Below are 18,808 nucleotides of genomic sequence, written 5' to 3'. Positions count from 1 at the left end.
CATCTCTTTCGATCCCCTACTTCAACACCTCTGTGTTCTCCAAGCAGCTCTCTTTAATTGATGGAAAGATAGACTGCAACTCTCATGCATAGCCTCTGCCATCACGTTATAGGATTTTCACCGATTCTGTTCTCCTTAGCTTCCTTGGTAGCAACGTTCGCTTACTCGACCTTGTCCTCTGACTTACCAGGCTCCCTTAAGCGAATATGAGCTTTGGAGTAGTCCAACTCTCTAGCTGCTTCGATCATACCTCTGTATAATCAAGTCCCTCCTATGGGACTCACTGGTACTTATACTCGAACTTTTCCCTTGGTGGAACACAACCCCCATATGCTGATGACCAAAGCTTTCATCTGATGCAAAATTCAATGCACGCACGGAAGACCCGCCTCTGCGGTATCATGGCCTTCACTCCTTGAATCCATAGCCCTTCTTGTCATCGTGTTGTTCACCGAAGTGGATCTTTCAATAGCTCCCGATCATACCACCGTATGATCTAGTCCCTCATGGGACTATATCATGTGTATCATATTACCATGAATTGTTCCACCACGATCCGCTGCACCATGTGGCCTCCTGGTGACATCTCTATTGCATTCTAATCCTTGTGGGATGAACTCGAATTGTGATCCTTCCATATATGGCTTCTGCCAATACATTGCAGGGTCTCTTCCACCTTCGATTTTGTTCGTTTCTTTGGTAATTGACCTTCATCCATCCACTCTTGAGTCACATCTAGATGAAGCACCGCTCTAGGATAGTCCGTCGCCTAGTAGTTCCCGAAGTCTACCAACTTCGCTGTAATTAGAGCACCATTGTCTAAATCCTAGGCTTCTGTCCCTACCAGCATAATCTCCACTGCGCACCGCTTCCTACCTGGCAACTTGACTGGCAACACTATGGCATATTCTTCAAGAGTACCTGCCTCCATGTCCTCTTTCCCCGTGCCAAGGCCTTCTGAATCCAACTTTGCCTCCGCAAGTTGAGTCGCCTTAGTTCCTCCATCAAATGCTTCTCCGATATAAGGTGCATGTGCCCAGAAGCTCCCTTTGTCTTTAGCACTATGCAAGATGAGTCCGCTCCCTCAGAATGAAGGACCTATGGAATAACATGATCCTGCTCTTGCCTCTGCAAGAGTTCATATCCTTGACCTCTGTCTAAGGAAAGCATTGTGCCTCCGCTCCATGTTCCATCTTCTATGCTAGCTCCCTTCATGTGGCTTGAGTACTTCGCTAAGTTACACCCAAGTTACTCCCCTCCTCATTTTTTCATTGAGTTGATGATGGCCCTCGCGCCCACCATTCCATAGGTCAGCCCTCTCTTGAGTCAAATCTCCATATCGACTCCAAGTGTACATTTATTTGTGTTGCTTTGGGTCGCTCTCCCACTTAATCTCGTAATGCATCCACCAATACATTCTCTCAAGCGAGATCATGCGACGACTCCTCATCGCTTGCTTGATCCATTGAGCTTTGTGAAGTTATTGTTTATTGAGGTACTCCTCCTCAACACGTGCGGTCTGTTGCACATGATTCTCCCTCTTGAGAAATCGGGATCTATCCCTCCTATATAAATGTCTCATTGGAGCAACATCTCTCTTCGTTTCGGAGACCACTATCCCCTTGGACTACTCCAATTTGCTGAAGAAACTGTGCATTGTTCTGCCTCCTACAAACACACTTGCTAGATTGCGACTCCACGTCAATACAGCCCCCGCTGCACCACTCAAGGCCTAGCAACATGCTGAACTCGCTGCACACTTCAGCCTCTTACGGACATATCCTTCACATGCCGAAGAAAAAGTTTCAATGTTCCATGGCGCCGAGTTTTGTTTGCCTTGGAATGGCCGCGAACATTCCATCGTCTACATACAAGCCCATGCATGAGTACCGAATTCTTCGAGTTAGCAATTCCCCTCACCTCTGTGAGCTTTGCACAACTCTTTCGGTCACTAAGCAACTCATTCCATCTTGCATGGTCTTATCCTTTACCAAGCGTCTTGCTTGACTTGAGCACCATCAAGTATAGTTGTCAACGTCGAGCCGTAGCTCGAACTCAGCCATCTCAACCTTTGTGCACTCTGCATTCTTCCAAGCTTGCTTGTTCTCGTGGTGCCTCTTGCGGTCATTCCTTTGAATGCCAATCTCATATGCCCGCTCCTTCGAGCGACTCCTTTTTCCTACATCTCCATGCCTGTTTTCCCCCAAACGGTCGCGTGTGTGCTGACTGCCCTCAACACAGCCCCGCTATGTCCCCCATGTTTACATGCCAAGTGTTTCTATGAGTGCTTGTCTCGCTCTGTTACCATCTATCACGGACTTAGCTAGTTTTGCCTAAGTCATGCGATACCCTTGCGTGTCCGTCCGTAAAAGTTAGTCTCCCCGAAGCCTCCCATTATCCCTTAGGACTCACAAAAGAGAAAACGGGTTAGAGAAAATGCCTCACTCGAAATCCACAAGTAAACATTTCTGAAAACACTTCATAGACAATGCAAATTACAAACAGACTTTACAAGCTCTGAATAGTTATACAACAAATGGTCAAAATAGTCCAATATAGACCGAATATCTCTCGTAAATGTCCACATAACATAACATTTATTTACAAGCCTAAAATCAAATCCAACTAAAATAAGACTTTTAATCCTTCGATCATCCTTCTAGGCAAAGCATAAATAAATCAAAAATACAAACATATATAAGTATTATCTCATGTGACAACTCGACAAGGTTTTAAAGCTTGCGGGCGATAGCGCGAGGCGTAGGTGGGGAGAATGGAGGCCGCGGGTGCTGGAGACCACAACTTCTGTTATGTGTAGCGTTTTATGGGGACGAAGGATCCGTCGTCCATATTGGGGTTAGAGGTAATCGGGCCCGTCGATTTGGTGCGACTCTTATAAGGTTCGTAGGAGGTGATGCGGGAGGCAGAGACGTCGCCATCGACCGCGGTAGGTGGCAACGGGGAATATTTGCGACTGCATATGAACTTTCACGCACGTGTCGTCGTATTTGGGGTGAGAATGGAAATGAAAAACGTGACGCACGAACACGTTCGTATTATTTAATCCTAAAAAACTTTAATCACTAAAATATATTTTAAAGATAGAATGCCTATCTTTCCCGATCCACATAAAATAAATAGAATTAATTATTATTTTTTTATCTCGCCATCTAATATGATAAATATTTTTGGTCACATGGAGTGGGATCAATTTGGATCTGATGAAATATTGATTGGATGTGCAACGAAACACAAATTTAATATAACATACCAAGCTAAAAAACAATATACAGTAATCTTCACAAATATATATTTTTTTAATCAGATGCCTTTTACTTAATGGGATTAAGATGATATCCGAGTTTTTATTTTTTATTTTTACCTCTAAGTAAAATTCTCTTTGATCCGTGATCAATTGCTTCAAGTTGGATTGTAAAATTGACTGTATCACCATTCTAGAAATAGGGATGAGAATCAATTTCCTCATTGATTTTGTTTTAAGGAATATAATATTATCCCAAACCTCTGAAATTAAGATTTTATATATATATATATATACTCAAAATTTCTTGATAACCCAAGCGTTGATCGAAATCATAGTCCACAAATTTGTGGATGTGACAGTATACAATACATGAATTTGCTGTTGATTTGTCATTTTGGCTAAATCATTGAACTTGACTTCATCTAGTTATAGATCGAGTGTACCTAAAAATGCTTTCTTTCTAAACACAAGCTGGAAATGCCCTTAGATACATATTTTTTGTCTATCAGGCAGGCCCTTTAAAAACACAAATAGTATGACTCCTACTACAAATCTTAAAAACTGATGAACTACATGACAGAAAAATACAGCAAACCTCAAAGCTGTAACCCAATAAAACAAACATGATTTTGATTGACTCAATATTAACTCTAAACATAATCTATGCAACCCAAGGCGCTAAGAATGGGCACAGCATACCAATTGCACCATTTCACCCACACAAATGAGAAATCCGGAGGACATTCTCAAGGAGTACTTTTAATTTCATCAGACCAATGGCTCAAGAGATTCAATGATGTCATCCTAAATGCACCATATAAAGTCTTTTTCACGAGTCAAATGCATTCCTGTTCTACTTACAATCATAAACTACAGATTGACGACAAATAGAGTCCCAGAACCCAGAGAAAAGTCTCCATTGATAAAAGAGGCTTCAAGATCATGTAGGGGATAACAGTCGCATCACTCGAACGCCCACTGGTTCTCCCTCCGAACCTCTTCCTCTTCCTCAGGCGTGAAGTCATTCTTAATGTTGAAGGTCTTACGGATCTCTTCAGGTGTCTTACCCTTGATCATGTCAGCTACAGTTTGGCAAGTCAGATCCAGCAGTCCTTTAATGTTCAGATAATTTGCTGCCTGAATGCACCAGACAAAGAATTAGCACATCATTATATGTACTCAATACCATGAGAATATCATGATTGGCCAATAATATCCTCCGCGAATCAACACAGAGAAAAGCAGTTTCCAAATGCATGACCTATTTTAGAGGGTAATTTTATACGAATCATGGGAGGAGGTGGAATGAAAACCCTCTCTTTCTACCCCTAGTAAATGCCTTTACTATATATTTCCCTGCAAAAAGGCAAAGAGTACCATAAAAACAAGGTTGGGCCAGGCAAACTTGGCCGGAAAAATTGAACCCTATACCAAATGCTGCACTTCGATTCTAGAGAATGATGGCCAGTACAAACATGAAAACTAGCAAAGCTGCACTTCAATCGTAACCAGCTTGAGGCTCGACGGTGGAGGCTCTATCTGGCAGCATTTATATAACAGACAATAAAATAGAGAATGATGGCCAGTACAAACATGAAACTTAACAGCTCTGGTTTCTGGCTAAACAGCCCTCAGCGATGCAGGCTTGGATGGAAACAGGCAGGATATGTTGCAGAACATTGCACACGTAATAAGCACAAAGAAAATTTTAGGGCAAAATATGGAGAAGCAAAGAAGTATGTTATAGGGGATCTACACCCATTAACCAAAAAAAAAGAGAAAAGGAGCCATGAAAACAATAAACCACATTTATTTTTTGGCTTTTATGAGAAGGCTGAGATCCTCAGAACTTCATTTTGCTCTGCCTAAGATAGCTATGCTTGCTTGGATGGGAACAGGCAGGATATGTTGCAGAACATTGCACAAGTAATAAGCACAAAGACAGCTATGCATGCTTGATTTTGCTCCACCTAAGACAGCTTAATCGGATGAGCTTTTGGGTTTTGTGAATCATCTTTGTCCTTTGGCATTATGGCTCCATCACTATGTTATCTCTATAATCAGTATCATCGGGTCTTCTTGGATATCTACTCAATTACAGAGCAGAAGTGAAAATTAAAAAGGTTTGGCCAAAGTTCCAGTTTCTGTTTCCCTCAGAGTCCTAAGAAAAGAAGGGACTCAAAAATACAGAGGCAGTCCTACAACAGAAGATTCATTTAGTTTGCTCGGTGTCCTACTTAGGCAGGAAACAAGCACAGTATTCAGTTTTAGCTAAGTATTTATACTTTTTAGCATAAAGATTGACGAGTCCCATTAAACAGTAGCAAAGTACCTTTAGCAATTTTTTTCTTCTAGGTGCGTAGCAAAGTACCTTCAGCATTTTTGTTTCTTGTAGGTGCATATATGAATGCATATTAAACTAAAACTGTAAACTACAACAAAAGCAGCACGCCTTTTAAAGAAAATGAAGTACCAATTATTTTCAGAAGAATTTCATTCTTCCATTTTTTAGGAGTACATGAAGAATGACAACAATTTTTTTTACCTTTTATGTTTATGCATCATGTTTAGGATACAACTTATCAATAACCGTTAATTAAGAATGAGTTATTAGATTTGAAAGGAAGAATAAGATGAAAAAACCAAATTTATAGGAGAAAACCAACTCCTAGTAGTGTCACCACTTTCTAAACTGCTCATGAGTTCCATTTTTCTTGAACCTCAAGTATTGCCTTGATAAGTGTCGAACCTCATGCCAAACCCATTGCATATGTGGCCTTTCCTACTGATGCAACTTTGTTGCAGTTAGATAACATAAATCTAGAGAGACTAAGAAAGGGAGTTGATTTATGTAAGTAATAAGTGCCTTTAAAAATTACAGAGAGCTCATAGAATCCTCCATGATAATTAGATATCAAATAATAATCTGAAAACTAATAAACTAGCACAAGCTCATAACTTCCAGGTTAAGAAAACCAATCAACCAACCAAATACTTCACATCAAACAAATTCAAAATTAAAAATGGACCATCAAATTCTAAATGATAACACAATTTCTTGAAAAGAAAAAATATATCAAAATTATGAAATCATAATAACAAATGCTGATAATAAACGCATGGAACAAATTTGACCAGTAATATGTCCGAATTTGTGTTAATACCATGAGAGTTGTTGAGTTGACAAGAACTATGAACAAGAAACATGACATATAACAAGAAATTACATATCCAGAGATAGACCAAATTGTAGTCTGCACCAGTTTTGTACCAGACTTTATCAATACCTTGTTATAGGGCATAGTGAACAATGAATTATCTCATTCAAATAAGTGATCTAACGTCGATAGTGCATCGTTATGGAAAGGAGATATAAATAAAAAAGAAAACATCAAAAGAAACAGTGGCATCACATGGGATCAATTTCATATCAATGAAAAAAGTACAAATAAGAAAAGGATAAGCTAGAAAAGAGAAGCAACCATATTCAGTAATCATTTCTCTTCGCTCAAAAGAATGTATGACCCGTCTCTAAGGTCTGTAGGAGGAAGAAAGTCCAAGATATTCCGCATCATTTCAAGTAAGAAAAACAACTATTTTAAAGGTAATGTTACAACCAATTGTGTTTTCAAGGTAGAAATTAAATTCCTTAAGATCCATCAAGAACAAAGTACAAATAACAACAAGGATATTGACATTTCCCATAAACAAAATCATACGTAAAAAGAAGAATTCAGAAAAACATGAAGAATCCAATTGATTATGGAAAAAAAAGGTACAACAACTAAAATTTTATCCAAAACAAAACTAATTGAATCTTTTTCTTCCAATCACAACACGTGCAGCTTAAAGATCTCCAACAGAAGAGTTAAAAAAGGATCAACAACTCCTCATAGTGAAGGAATTCTACACATATAAAAGGACTGAAATATCAATGAAGAAAAAGGAGGAGAGATCTCACCAGGATGAGGTCGAAGAGGGTGGCCTGGTCGACTTTGACGAAGTCAGCGTCCCAGGTCTTGAGATCGTCTTCGGTGACGCTCGGGGCGTCGTCCGATGAGGAGGACCTAGCGGCGGCATCGACGTGCTTCTTGCAGTACTCGACGACCTTCGCGAGGATCTTGGAGGTGACGTTGGGGAGGGGGATGCCGTTGTCGGCGCAGTCGTCCTCGATCATGTGCTTAATCGTCTGCGACTCCATGGCCACCGCCTCCTCCACCTCGAACACCTCCCCATCCGAGCTCCTCAGCGTAATCGTCTTTGCCATGGTCGCCTTCCCCGCTTCGATCGAGATCCAACAGAAAAAGGAGAAGAGATCGAGAGAGAAAGCCGAAGAAGAAGGAACAAATGACTCGATTTGGGGTTTCAAGATCATCTCTATATGTACCGAATGTGGTTGGCCTCCTCGGACGGCTTCTTTCCCTAGAATAGGTGCTAATTATGGACCCAGTAGCGGGTCCCACCTGAACTTACGGTCATCCGGAAGGTAAAAACGTGGGTAAAATGTGAACAGATGTGAATGTGTTGCTTATTATTGATGGCCCGTTCGACCTCGGTTGGGAGAGACGTAGCGGTCGAGTTCAACGAGGAAACGCAGGAATCGGGTGCGGAAACGACAAGATTGAACAGTATATTAATCACCTAATCATGATCAGATCTCGAAATCCAAAAAATCTTCACGGGGATGTTGAGGTAAATCAATCTTAGAAATATAATCAAATATTTTGTTTTTTTTTTTCTCTCTCTCTCTCTCGATCTTAGTAGTTCGTCTGATTTGATCAAATAATTTTTTTGATTTTGAATGCATTTAAATAATAATTGGGCTTGCGAGATGTAACCTCAAGCAATTTCTCTACCAATATATAAGACCGAGCTATGCAGTTAATACCTGATTAAACGTGTAATATTGATTATTAAACCCATAAACCATAAATACATTTATCAGTTTTCATGAAACTTGGTTTATAGTCTCACAAGAATTTTGAGACGTAAATACATTTATCAGTTTCCATGTCCGACCGGTACGTACCGACCAACCGGGTGATACAGTATTACAGAAACTTTCATCTTGAATGGTTTATAAGTATTACATTTTAGAAACAAATACAAAGCCAAAAAGCACACTATTAAATTTTAGAGCCAATCTAACCCACAGGAAAATCTAAAATAAATTGTTGTTTATAAGTATATCATCAGAAGGACATGGCCAGTACATGAGATTTTCATTAGTCTACTTGGATTTTCTAGTACCAGTAGAGAGATTATTTTTGTGAATTAAACTTTGATCATAGCATTCTACCAGTTAATGAATAGTCTCGACAATATTATGCTAGTTGTCCATCTCTAGTGGACTCTAATGAAAATATTTCACAACTTGTGTGGTACATTATTGGCACTCCATTAAAAGGAGCTGCACTAAGTTCATCAATGTAGCTGAAATGCGAAAAAAACCAACAACAGGCAAAGATCTTGCCAACTAATGAGAGGAGGTAAACAAGAGATACCTAAAGATCCGTTGACTGACTAAGCCTGGAAGAAATATGCATTTATCCATTTGTGCCGAGTGCAAAAGTCTTGACAATGCCGCTGACTCTTCCAGCAAAGATTCTGGAGGCTATCTTTTTTCCTGGAACATGGAAAGGATTGGAGACAGCATCCACGTAGGCGGCGTGGAACCTCCTAAAAAACTGAGTGCCAGCAGAATATAAAAAGAGATAAGGAGTTACAACAAGATTTATGATAATCCTCGGATAAATCTTACATAACATACTACTAATGTTGTTCCTGGAATTTCTGAGTCTCATGCTCATAGAATAACTGAGTCTTGATAAATTAATTCCGATGATGTCTTGCAATCATTTGCATCCAAGTAAAACCAGGAAGTTCTGTTTTCTGTATGTTTGTGCACATGATCAAATGTGTCTGTGTGTGACCTCTTTAAGAGGAAAGGTGTTTTTATGTCCAAGTAGCTTGTCTTGTTAACAGATCATTTTGCTTGTTATCCTCAAACACTCTGTACTCTCAAGAAAAGACATGTTGGTGTCTCTTATTGTTGAGTAACAACAACAGACATATGGCTACAGAAATAATTGAATTGATATTAGATGAATTAAGCATCATGTTCCAAGGATATGACACTTATCTCAGCTTTTACTTCTTGTCAAACATGCATTAATAGACAAATAAAATGTTTCAAAAAGGATGCACTAGGACTAGGAAATGAACTCCATGAGTGCATCAATCCTAACCTGAAGCTGTCAGATCAAGTGACTACGTGTTTATGCATCTAATTCAATGGACCTTGCCCATGACAACAAAATACTGCAAAATCCACAGAAGACTACAAATTCAACCGTCTCTCTTTTAGATTGGCTACGATCCTACCGGAACTGAACCCATTCACATTGTCAGCCCTAACTGATGCATTTGACACAGTTATAAGGCTAGTATCATGGTATATTGTTGCTCATATAAACCCTCTAGTAGATTTCATCAAGAAACATGGAGTGAGGTATTACAGTACCTATCTTGAACAAATGACTTTGCTTTCTGTGTCATTGTTTTCACTCTTGTTTTATTTGTGTACTGTACTTACCGTTCCTTAGCTAGACTTATAATGCAAAGGGAACTGATCTAGATGTGCTGAGCCTTACGCTTCTAACATCAGCATCTTTGACATCCAGATCAGTTGTCACCATGATGAACTTCACCTTAGTGTTAGTCAGGTACCCAAACCTACAGAAAGAATACTACAATCAAGAAAACAACCAAAAGAGACACGTCCAATAATAAAATTGAACAAAAAAAATCTTAACGCAAAGAACCAGAAATGACTTACACTTTGTAACTCTCCGTTGGAAACAAAAGACCAAGGAAGGTCTCGTTCAGAGTAAGCACACTCCTCTTAGGATTATTTACTGCCAAAAGGAAGAGCACAAAAATAAGCCACAAAACCATAGATGCTTTCTTACAACTTTGGACTATGTAATAAAAAAACTGCTCTGATTTGGCACACACTGGAAGCTTACAGATTTTGTTGTTGTCACATATAATAGGATAATTTTTAAAGATAAATCAACCACAGAGGCAGCAGTTCTGATGGACATTAGGATGGTTAACACATGATGGTGTTCTGTAACTTTGCTTACCGTTAATCATGTAAATTTCTTGTGGAACTTCTGTCATACGAACACATCAGTTTTTTAATTGCATGTGAGCAGAGAGAATAAAAATGAACTTGCGGTGACCTACAAAGTAAGCATTCACTATGATGATACTATTTCCCTGAACAAGTTCCATTGTGGAGAGGATTTAGCACCAAAATTCCCTTCTGAACAGTTTATATCATTACTATTTTAACCCAGTTAAAGCATAGTAAATGATTTTGCACAAGCAAAACATTTTATCTAATGTAATAAGTGACAAGTCGCTGATTTAATAATACTTATTATAAGAGGATCTGCCAACTTACCAAATCCTACTCCTCACAAGAGGTGTATCTTATATAACAACAACAACAAGGTCGTAAGTCTCAACTATTGTATCTTATATGTTTCAAAAAATATCTACATGAGACATTGAGATCTTCTTAAGCAACCTTGCCCAAGAAAAATACACCATGGACTATCGTATCATCTAGAAGACACGACAACAACATCGACATTTATACATAAAGAGTGAAAGTCTCTGTCTTCTAAGACTCGTATTAGGACCTATAACTGATGCTCGCTCATGATCCCACAAGGTGCTCTAACCCTAGTTGGTTAGCGAGCGACCTTACCCGACTCCTACAACGATGAAGTCCGCTTTCAACAGTCCTCAACTGAGAAGCTTCCAATTAGCCATTGTATGTTGTTCTCATTTCTCCTGGAACAAACATAATCCCTACAAAGACCTGTTTATCGTCGCCTACTACACATCAAGAGATCTCTTTTACGTTGATCTAGTTCATACCAAGATGTCAGCGCACAATTGGAAGAGGATTGTGACAATAACAGGATCAGTATTGTCGAAATTTCCGACAATTGATCCACCGTCAAAGCCAAAATCATATGTTCCAAGAGGAAGAAAGGGGAGGGGAGGAAAGGGGAAAGAGGAACCTCTCTCGTCGATGACGTCGAGGGAGCAGTGGACGATGTGGTGTAGCTTGAGGGCATCGTCAGCCTCGGTGAAGCTCTGCAGGTACAGCGGATTGTTCTGCGGCACACAAGAAGCCGCCAGATTCAGACGGTGGACAAACATGTCATTCGGGTTCGAAGACCAACCTGGTGACCGACGACGGCGACGCAAGCGATCATCACGTCACGGGCCCTTCGTCGGCGGCGCCACCCGTCGGGATCTCGGTGTATCGAGGAGGATACGAGCGGGATGGGGCGAGGCGCTGCGACTCGGGCGGCCAAAGGTGGTTGAATCGATCAAAGCCCCCCCACGAACGAATCGATAGTTCTGTTTAGGCGAGCAGCGTGAGCGGTTGAAACGTAGCGCAGTCAAAGGTCTGACCTTTGACTCCCGTTGCATGGCGTATTTATGGGATAAAAAAATAAAAATTATAAAAACATTAAAAATTAATGAATAATAATAATAATAGGATAAATCCTCCAGAAAAAAAAACCCATATTTTCTTTTTTTGTTCCCTCATTTTTCGAATTTTCAACAGAGCGTCTCAGCTTTTCTCTGTACAAAAATGTCGCATGATATTTTCCTCTCTGTTCATAGTTGTTGGTAGCATTTTTCTCCCTTACAAAACACACGTGTTTATCCTGAAAAAGAATTAATCAAATTATGTTGGACAATTGATCCATTCCGATAGAAATAAATGGAACCATGCCTTAGGGAACATAAAATCGTGCCTTTAGCTTAGTTCTATGTTTTTGATGTAAGATACGACCTTTTTCATATTCTTTTAATTGGGCTGGTTTTTAATCGTATTAACATTAATGTACTAACAACATAAATAATTCGCGGGACTACGAAAACAAGCACTAAAAGAATAAGAGAGAACTTTCAATGAGTAAGAAATGACATAGTTTAAGTACTAATCACATAATCTTTACAATAAACAAAGAAATAAAAGAATGCTCTATTGATTACATCCTACAATCAAAAAGATGCCCTAAAACTTAGAATCATAAACATTGCAAAGCAATAAAATGACACTGGAACTGCTAATCTATCACTGGCAGAGAAACGATGAACCCATTAGAGCAGGCATCCCCCCCATAAGTCATGAAGCAGAAATTTTTGGGATGTGATCAGTCCATGTATTATGCTCCAACAGCGGTTGACTCTCGACCCCTTCCTCGTTGGCCCCTCCCACGACCGCGACCACGACCACGACCTGCATTATCTCATCGACTTTTAGTTATGGACTAACTTAAATCTTAAAAAACCTGTCGAACAGATCTCAACTTCAATCGAGGGGGCAAAAAACTGCTTAATATGGACATCATATCAGCCATTAGCATTTTAATCTAAGATAGGAGATAATTAAGTAGATGATAAAGTCGTCAAAAAACTGTCTAAACTGGGCTTATAGTCATCAAGGTAATCTAACCTATACAAGACTTGGCTCTTAATCGATCTTATGAGTTGAATAAACCTTACCTCTGCCGCGAAGAGGTACAGGAACCTCATCATCATAGCCATTGTTTTCCAGTTGATAATCAGGCAGACCACCATAACCACCTCTACCACGTCCACGGAAACCTAAGCCTCTGCCACGGGCAAAGCCACCTCTACCGTATCCGCGACCATTGTTATCCCAACTTCCATCATTGTAGTCTGTTGTGCCATTTTCTAAACAAAAGACATAACTAAACCCTTGAGTATTATATCTTAGAGAATAAGCACAGAAAAAACATGCATCCCATAGATAAAATGTCTAAAAGATATTTCCGTACCATCATATTTACCACGAGCCCTTCCGCTGCCACGCCCACCACGGCCTCTACCTTGACCAGTAGGTGAGTCTTCTATATTTGTTTGTAAATAAGACATCAGACAAAATTGCATCAAATATTTAACATCATATGGTTGATTGCAGTTTACAAAATTTACCTCCTTCATAGTCGATTTCAGCCAAGGGTTTCACCTGGTCTTTGGGCAAAGGAGGCTGATACCTGTGCCAAGAAATGATACCTTGTCGATATGATGTCCAATGAAAAACTTAAGTAGAATGTGAAAAGTAAAAGGAAATACATCAAAACAGTTCCACTCTTGATCCTTTGATGCACTACTGATTAGCAAGAAAACTTTGGATGATTAAGAATTCATCAAAATTTAAAGCATTCTCCATGAAAAATATGTTTTGCCTAGATCTTACTGACTTTAAGGGGATGGGAATTGCATACAGTAAATTGAAAGATGACATTTGTCTGGGCACGAAACTATTACTTTCCTTCAACAACTAGTTTCTCCAGGGGAAATATTTGTCTAGGTGTGAAACTTACAATAAAATTATCTAAATTTAAAAAAAATATAGTAAACATGAAATATTTATATATGTTCAACCTTAAAATTTACTTAGTGTCAGGATATACATTTAAAAATCATGACAAATAGTCACACATAACTAAAGAGTATCCTTCAATCAAGAAAGAAATATTCTTTAAAAACACCTCCAAAATACAGAGAAGGTAACAAGGACTTGTAGCATGAAGAGAAGTTATCATCTTATCTTCATTAATAAATGCTCCGTACAAGTTACACATAAAAGGTCAGCTTATGCAAAATTCAAAAAAAAAATTAATACGAGATATTATTTATGCCATACCTTGACATGTATTTAAACCATCAGAATATATATTTATATAACATAAATAAGAAAATATAATAAAAGCACACCCTTTTTCATCAAGAAGTTATCTTTAAACATATTACATAATACTAAGGGGTCAGCTTATCAAAGATCGAAAGAAACTTAAGAGGAGATATTATGTATGTCAAACCTGGACATGTATATAGAGCACCAGAAACATGTAACAGAAGTGCATCCTTTTTCATCAAGAAATTATTTAATATATAATGATCGAAATGCACAATAGGTAATACAAACTTTTTAAGTGTGAGAACAGAGTTTTATCATCTTATTTTTCATTAGCCTACACTATAAAGAAGTTACATTAAAGTCGAAACTACAATCATATATCCATCTTGTCCATCATAAAATAGACAACATTCAATAGAAACATTGTCCTCTAACAAAATATCCACAAAGTATTCCCAAAAATTCTAAAAGCTTATTGTGTCTCTAATAACTATTTACAAAATCAGAGAATTCAGATAACTTCTTGTGTATATCCAAGAAGTACCCAAAAAGCATCATATCCAGCAAATGTCTAATATGGGTACCGAAGCATTTTAAAGTACCCAAAAAGCATCATATCCATCAGTGTTACGTTTTGAAGGCCCAAATTATGGAATGTTGATAAATTTAGAGCAATATGGATATGTCCAGTAGAGCAAATGCGTCGGCAGCATACAGAAGTTGACAATGATCCATAACATACAAATGCATAGACGATCAAATATCAAACATCTTGATAAACCAGTTGTTGATAATATTGGATATAAAAATTCTATCTATGAGGTCCTCCGTTCTCCTTATGTAAGAAAATTAAGAACAAAGTAGCACACAAGGTATCAAAAGATTAACCAAATAATCATGGGAAGACAAGGAACTTGAAAGAAGATTCAATCTTCTAAATGAACTTTTTTGGCTTCCATTATCTTGACAAAACCACTAGATGGTCTAAGATGAGGCTACCAAGTCAGACTGGTTTGTCAATTGAATCTTCTTGGCACAACTTTTTCTTTGAACGCTGAAAATTTAGCACATTAATAACAGTTTCTTTAACACAAAAAATAAGGAGTGAACCCCTTAAAACAACAAAGGATCATGCCTCATAGGTCAACCACATGGAACATTTATCAAGACTGCAAGTAATCTTAGAAGTTATAGAAGCTACAATACAGTGATTCTGTATATCTGACACAAAATTTAGTAATATCCATTCTAATAAAGTGCCAAAAGTAAAAGAATAATATCCAAAGCATGGTCACTGAAGCAGCCAAATTGGTGTCAAATCAACATAATTTCAGATTCAAGGCCACACAGTGAAGATACATTGACAACAGTTTAATTGCAAAAAAAGGTTCCTGTAGAGAAGGAAAGAAAATTGGTCGCAATAACTTATATGTTGTGCTATAAAGAGATTAAAGAAACAGACAATACATATTTTTTGAATGCTTGAATCATCAACTTCAGAAAATATACTGAAAAATTATAAGGAAATGCTTCTTGTACTTACCCCACAGCAGATGCATCCAGTTCCTTCTTTGACAAAGTTATACTGATCACAGAGACATGCCTGGTAGTCTCAAGACTGAAAATAACAATTGTAAGTTACAAAGTGACTTTTTCAACATTTGAACATGGAAAAACCAAAACATTTTGAAGTTCCAGGCATGGCAATTTTGCCCCCAAAAAACCAAATTTCTTTCAATCAAAAAATGACTTCTTACGGAAGTAGGCCTTCTTCTAATGGCTCCCATGTATCGGTTATGTCAGTAGATCCAATAGAAACAATTTGATGAAGACCACCTATCCTTCTCTGCATCAACATTATAAAACAAACCATTAGTGGGGGAGTTTCTTCAATTATATTTTAAATAATAAAGAGGAAAGAATCGGCATAATAAAAAAAATAAGAAATCCACTATAATAACAACTAAAGGTAATAACAGAACACAAAGAAGAAGTACCTTGATCAGTTCCACTATCACAATAGCTTTGTTGATTGCTCTACCCATTGCCTTTAAGACGATTTCATTTGAACCTTTTTCCTTTAAAAGTGAGTATGAGGAGATGTCAGTAGTAATAGTGTAATACAGACAGCCTTTTGTGAATCTTAATTGCAAAATGTTAAAGACAAAAGCACGATGAAGCAGTCAAATTACTATTTGCACCCAATTAAAATTCATCTAAACTAACAACCATCATTATGCAAGCATAAGGAAAGTTCATACGATAACCTAATAGAATAGCTTAAGCATAGGAAAATCAGCATAGGACTTCATGGGTGCCACTTAAAATTTACCCTATGAAGGTTCAAATGAATTAAAATTCCAGTTTTCAAAAGATATAATTACTAAAATAATTGTTTTTTCTGCTGTTTAAATCTAGATAGAAAAAAGGTCCAATGCACAAGGCTCTTACCTGTGTGGATTTTGGTGGGATCAATGTACATAATCCTACCCATGCAAGCAAAGATATTATTTTCATTAATCAAACCCTATTTTCACAAGCTGCAAGGAACAACATCGCTGTTGCGTAAATGTAAATGGGCATCATAAAATGTTAAGAATCGATTGAACACTGCAACTGTGACCAAAAACAACAAAAGAGACTAGGGAACTTTCTAACTATAAACTACAAGCCTTGGGCTATCAACTCCGCCCACATAATTTTTCACATTCATTTATGCCTGACATGGATATGGTAGAACATTGTGGAATCCAAGGTGATCTACACAAATCTACTAAAATCCCTTATTTTTTTAATCAAATATGTAATTAATTAATTAATTTGACATAACTGTTTATCTAAATATTTCTAAAAACAACATTATTTGAATATTTAATTAATTTATTTGACATGGATGTTTATCTAGACTCTCATCAACCAAACAACATGCGCCATGGATGTTTATCTGAATATTTCTAAAAAGTTCATCCATTGCCAACGTCAAAAGATAAGGACTCCAATTTGATCTTAAAGGACCTCCCATTAATTTAACGCTTGGAGACTCCAGCACATATATATTTTTATCACTGCCATATTCCTATCAGATAATTTTTTTTTTTATAAAACCAGATATTATCCTTTGAACCCTATGGCACATTTTGGGCACTTAACATAAATGAGCTCCAGTGTGGTCCATCATTGTTTCAAGTATTGAGACAATGGCGACTATGTCAGTATCTAATACAAAACAACTCTCGTCTTCTGTTATTCAGTTCATATATCATTGTGCCACTCTTACATGTACACATGCTTGCAAACAGGTTAAAGACATAAATAGTTTACTTGTGAAAGTACCATTCAGTGGTGCGCTACCACCATCCAAGTTTAAATTTCATCGCCATAATCTTTTAACTACATGATATCATCAACATCTTTCATTTTAAGTCTGCTTAAATGTCATAACCATAAAAACAAGCTTCTTAATCTCCCGTAAACTACTACTACGAGCAAGAATACAATAGACAGAATCTATGAGACCAAGATACAGGACTCAAAAAATCTTGGTTCCTCGGGTGACACATACCTGAAGCAAGCTGGTGGCATACGTGATGTAGTTGCGGATCCTCCCCTGAGTCGTGATGCGGATCTCATTCTCATTAATCGGAGTCTCCGCCCTCGGTTTCTCCACCCTCTGGTACCGATCCATCTTCCCATCCATCGAACACCATAAAGATCAAAAAGTTGGACAAGAAGAAGCACTTTATCAGCCTAAACACCTCGGACTACACGAATGATTCCAATTAAAGCAACAAAAGCAAACAATAACACCTAAAACCAACTGAAAAAGCCCGCTGCACACCGTAGGACTCAGATATCAACATAAAACAAAAAAAAAATGACGTAAATATACGTAAAAATCATTTCGGTGACATTGGACACGAAACTGGGAGTGTGCAGAAGGAAACCAAAGAAGAAGGCAAACTTCTACCGTGTTAAGAGCCACGAACACCGAATCAAGCAACGAGAACAAAAGAAACAAAGGGAGAACAACATTGAGGGGGTTTACGATCTCTCTTACCTCGGTTTTCGCTACCGCTCGTGGCCCTCTACGGCTCAGTACTTCTTTTCCGCCCTGAAGGAGAGTGTCACCGCCAACCGCTTCTTCTTATATAGCGATCCGCGAGGGAGAGAGGCGAACTGGTCTTCTTCCCATTAGGGTTCCTATGCAAATAAATAGCCCAAAATGAGTTATTAATTACCATCAAGTCCAAAAATCATCACCGTAGGATTAATATGTATGGAGATGCCCTCTTAAGAGTCCAAATAGAAATGATTAAGCCATTTATGACCCTTGATTTGTGTGACTAAATCCTTTGACATAATTGATTTTAAAAAATTAAATAAATATATTGAATTTAACATAAACAAAAATATTTATATTTACTAATCTATATGATATGTTTTAAGTGAATTTCCACATTTTTAGTTTTCTTCCCTTAGATTAGCTTTCATTTTTAGTTGTTTTTTAATATGACAAAACTTCTCTCACTTTTTTTTTTCTCATTTTCCAATCCAGTCTTCCTCCAAATGAACTCATTCGACACAATTATTTAGAGTGGTTTAAAATAGTATTATATTATATTTATTTATATCTAAATTATCAAAAAGTGTCACATAAAAAATGATCTTAGAATTTATAAATACAAATATTTAAAAAATTATGAAAAATATAAAAATCCATGTAGTGAATATTGATAAAAGCAAAATATAAGAATGCTATTTATGCACTTTTAGATCAA

General features: G+C 37.7%; 3 protein-coding genes across 4 annotated transcripts; all 3 read right to left on the bottom strand.

Annotated features, from left to right (window-relative positions):
• Window positions 1–4,008: 4,008 nt before the first annotated feature.
• LOC104000474 (SKP1-like protein 1A) lies at window positions 4,009–7,662 on the bottom strand. The gene is made up of 2 exons (XM_009422540.3): window positions 7,227–7,662; window positions 4,009–4,402 (listed from the first exon to the last, which is right to left on the bottom strand). The coding sequence occupies exons 1-2, from the start codon at window positions 7,638–7,640 to the stop codon at window positions 4,229–4,231; spliced, it is 588 nt and encodes a 195-aa protein (XP_009420815.2). The 5' UTR covers window positions 7,641–7,662; the 3' UTR covers window positions 4,009–4,228.
• Window positions 7,663–8,589: 927 nt separating this feature from the next.
• LOC135624517 (uncharacterized) lies at window positions 8,590–11,748 on the bottom strand. The gene is made up of 5 exons (XM_065128215.1): window positions 11,530–11,748; window positions 11,365–11,461; window positions 10,104–10,182; window positions 9,919–10,000; window positions 8,590–8,952 (listed from the first exon to the last, which is right to left on the bottom strand). The coding sequence occupies exons 1-5, from the start codon at window positions 11,560–11,562 to the stop codon at window positions 8,812–8,814; spliced, it is 432 nt and encodes a 143-aa protein (XP_064984287.1). The 5' UTR covers window positions 11,563–11,748; the 3' UTR covers window positions 8,590–8,811.
• A 499-nt stretch (window positions 11,749–12,247) lies between these two features.
• Window positions 12,248–18,204, bottom strand: LOC135624951 (uncharacterized). 2 transcript variants are annotated; one of them, XM_065129104.1, is made up of 9 exons: window positions 18,088–18,204; window positions 17,593–17,715; window positions 16,028–16,108; window positions 15,788–15,876; window positions 15,574–15,648; window positions 13,322–13,383; window positions 13,165–13,236; window positions 12,869–13,060; window positions 12,248–12,602 (listed from the first exon to the last, which is right to left on the bottom strand). In XM_065129104.1, exons 2-9 carry the CDS (start codon window positions 17,713–17,715, stop codon window positions 12,529–12,531), a joined length of 768 nt encoding a protein of 255 aa, XP_064985176.1. In that variant the 5' UTR covers window positions 18,088–18,204; the 3' UTR covers window positions 12,248–12,528. The 2 variants fall into 2 exon arrangements, with proteins under 2 accessions (XP_064985176.1, XP_064985177.1); XM_065129105.1 differs by having other exon boundaries at window positions 13,165–13,233.
• Window positions 18,205–18,808: the final 604 nt, after the last annotated feature.

Source organism: Musa acuminata, chromosome BXJ2-10, assembly GCF_036884655.1.
Source record: "Musa acuminata AAA Group cultivar baxijiao chromosome BXJ2-10, Cavendish_Baxijiao_AAA, whole genome shotgun sequence".
Taxonomy (NCBI): Eukaryota; Viridiplantae; Streptophyta; class Magnoliopsida; order Zingiberales; family Musaceae; genus Musa; species Musa acuminata.
The sequence above is the reverse complement of the archived record's forward strand: the minus strand, read 5'-3'. Positions and strand labels throughout refer to the sequence as shown.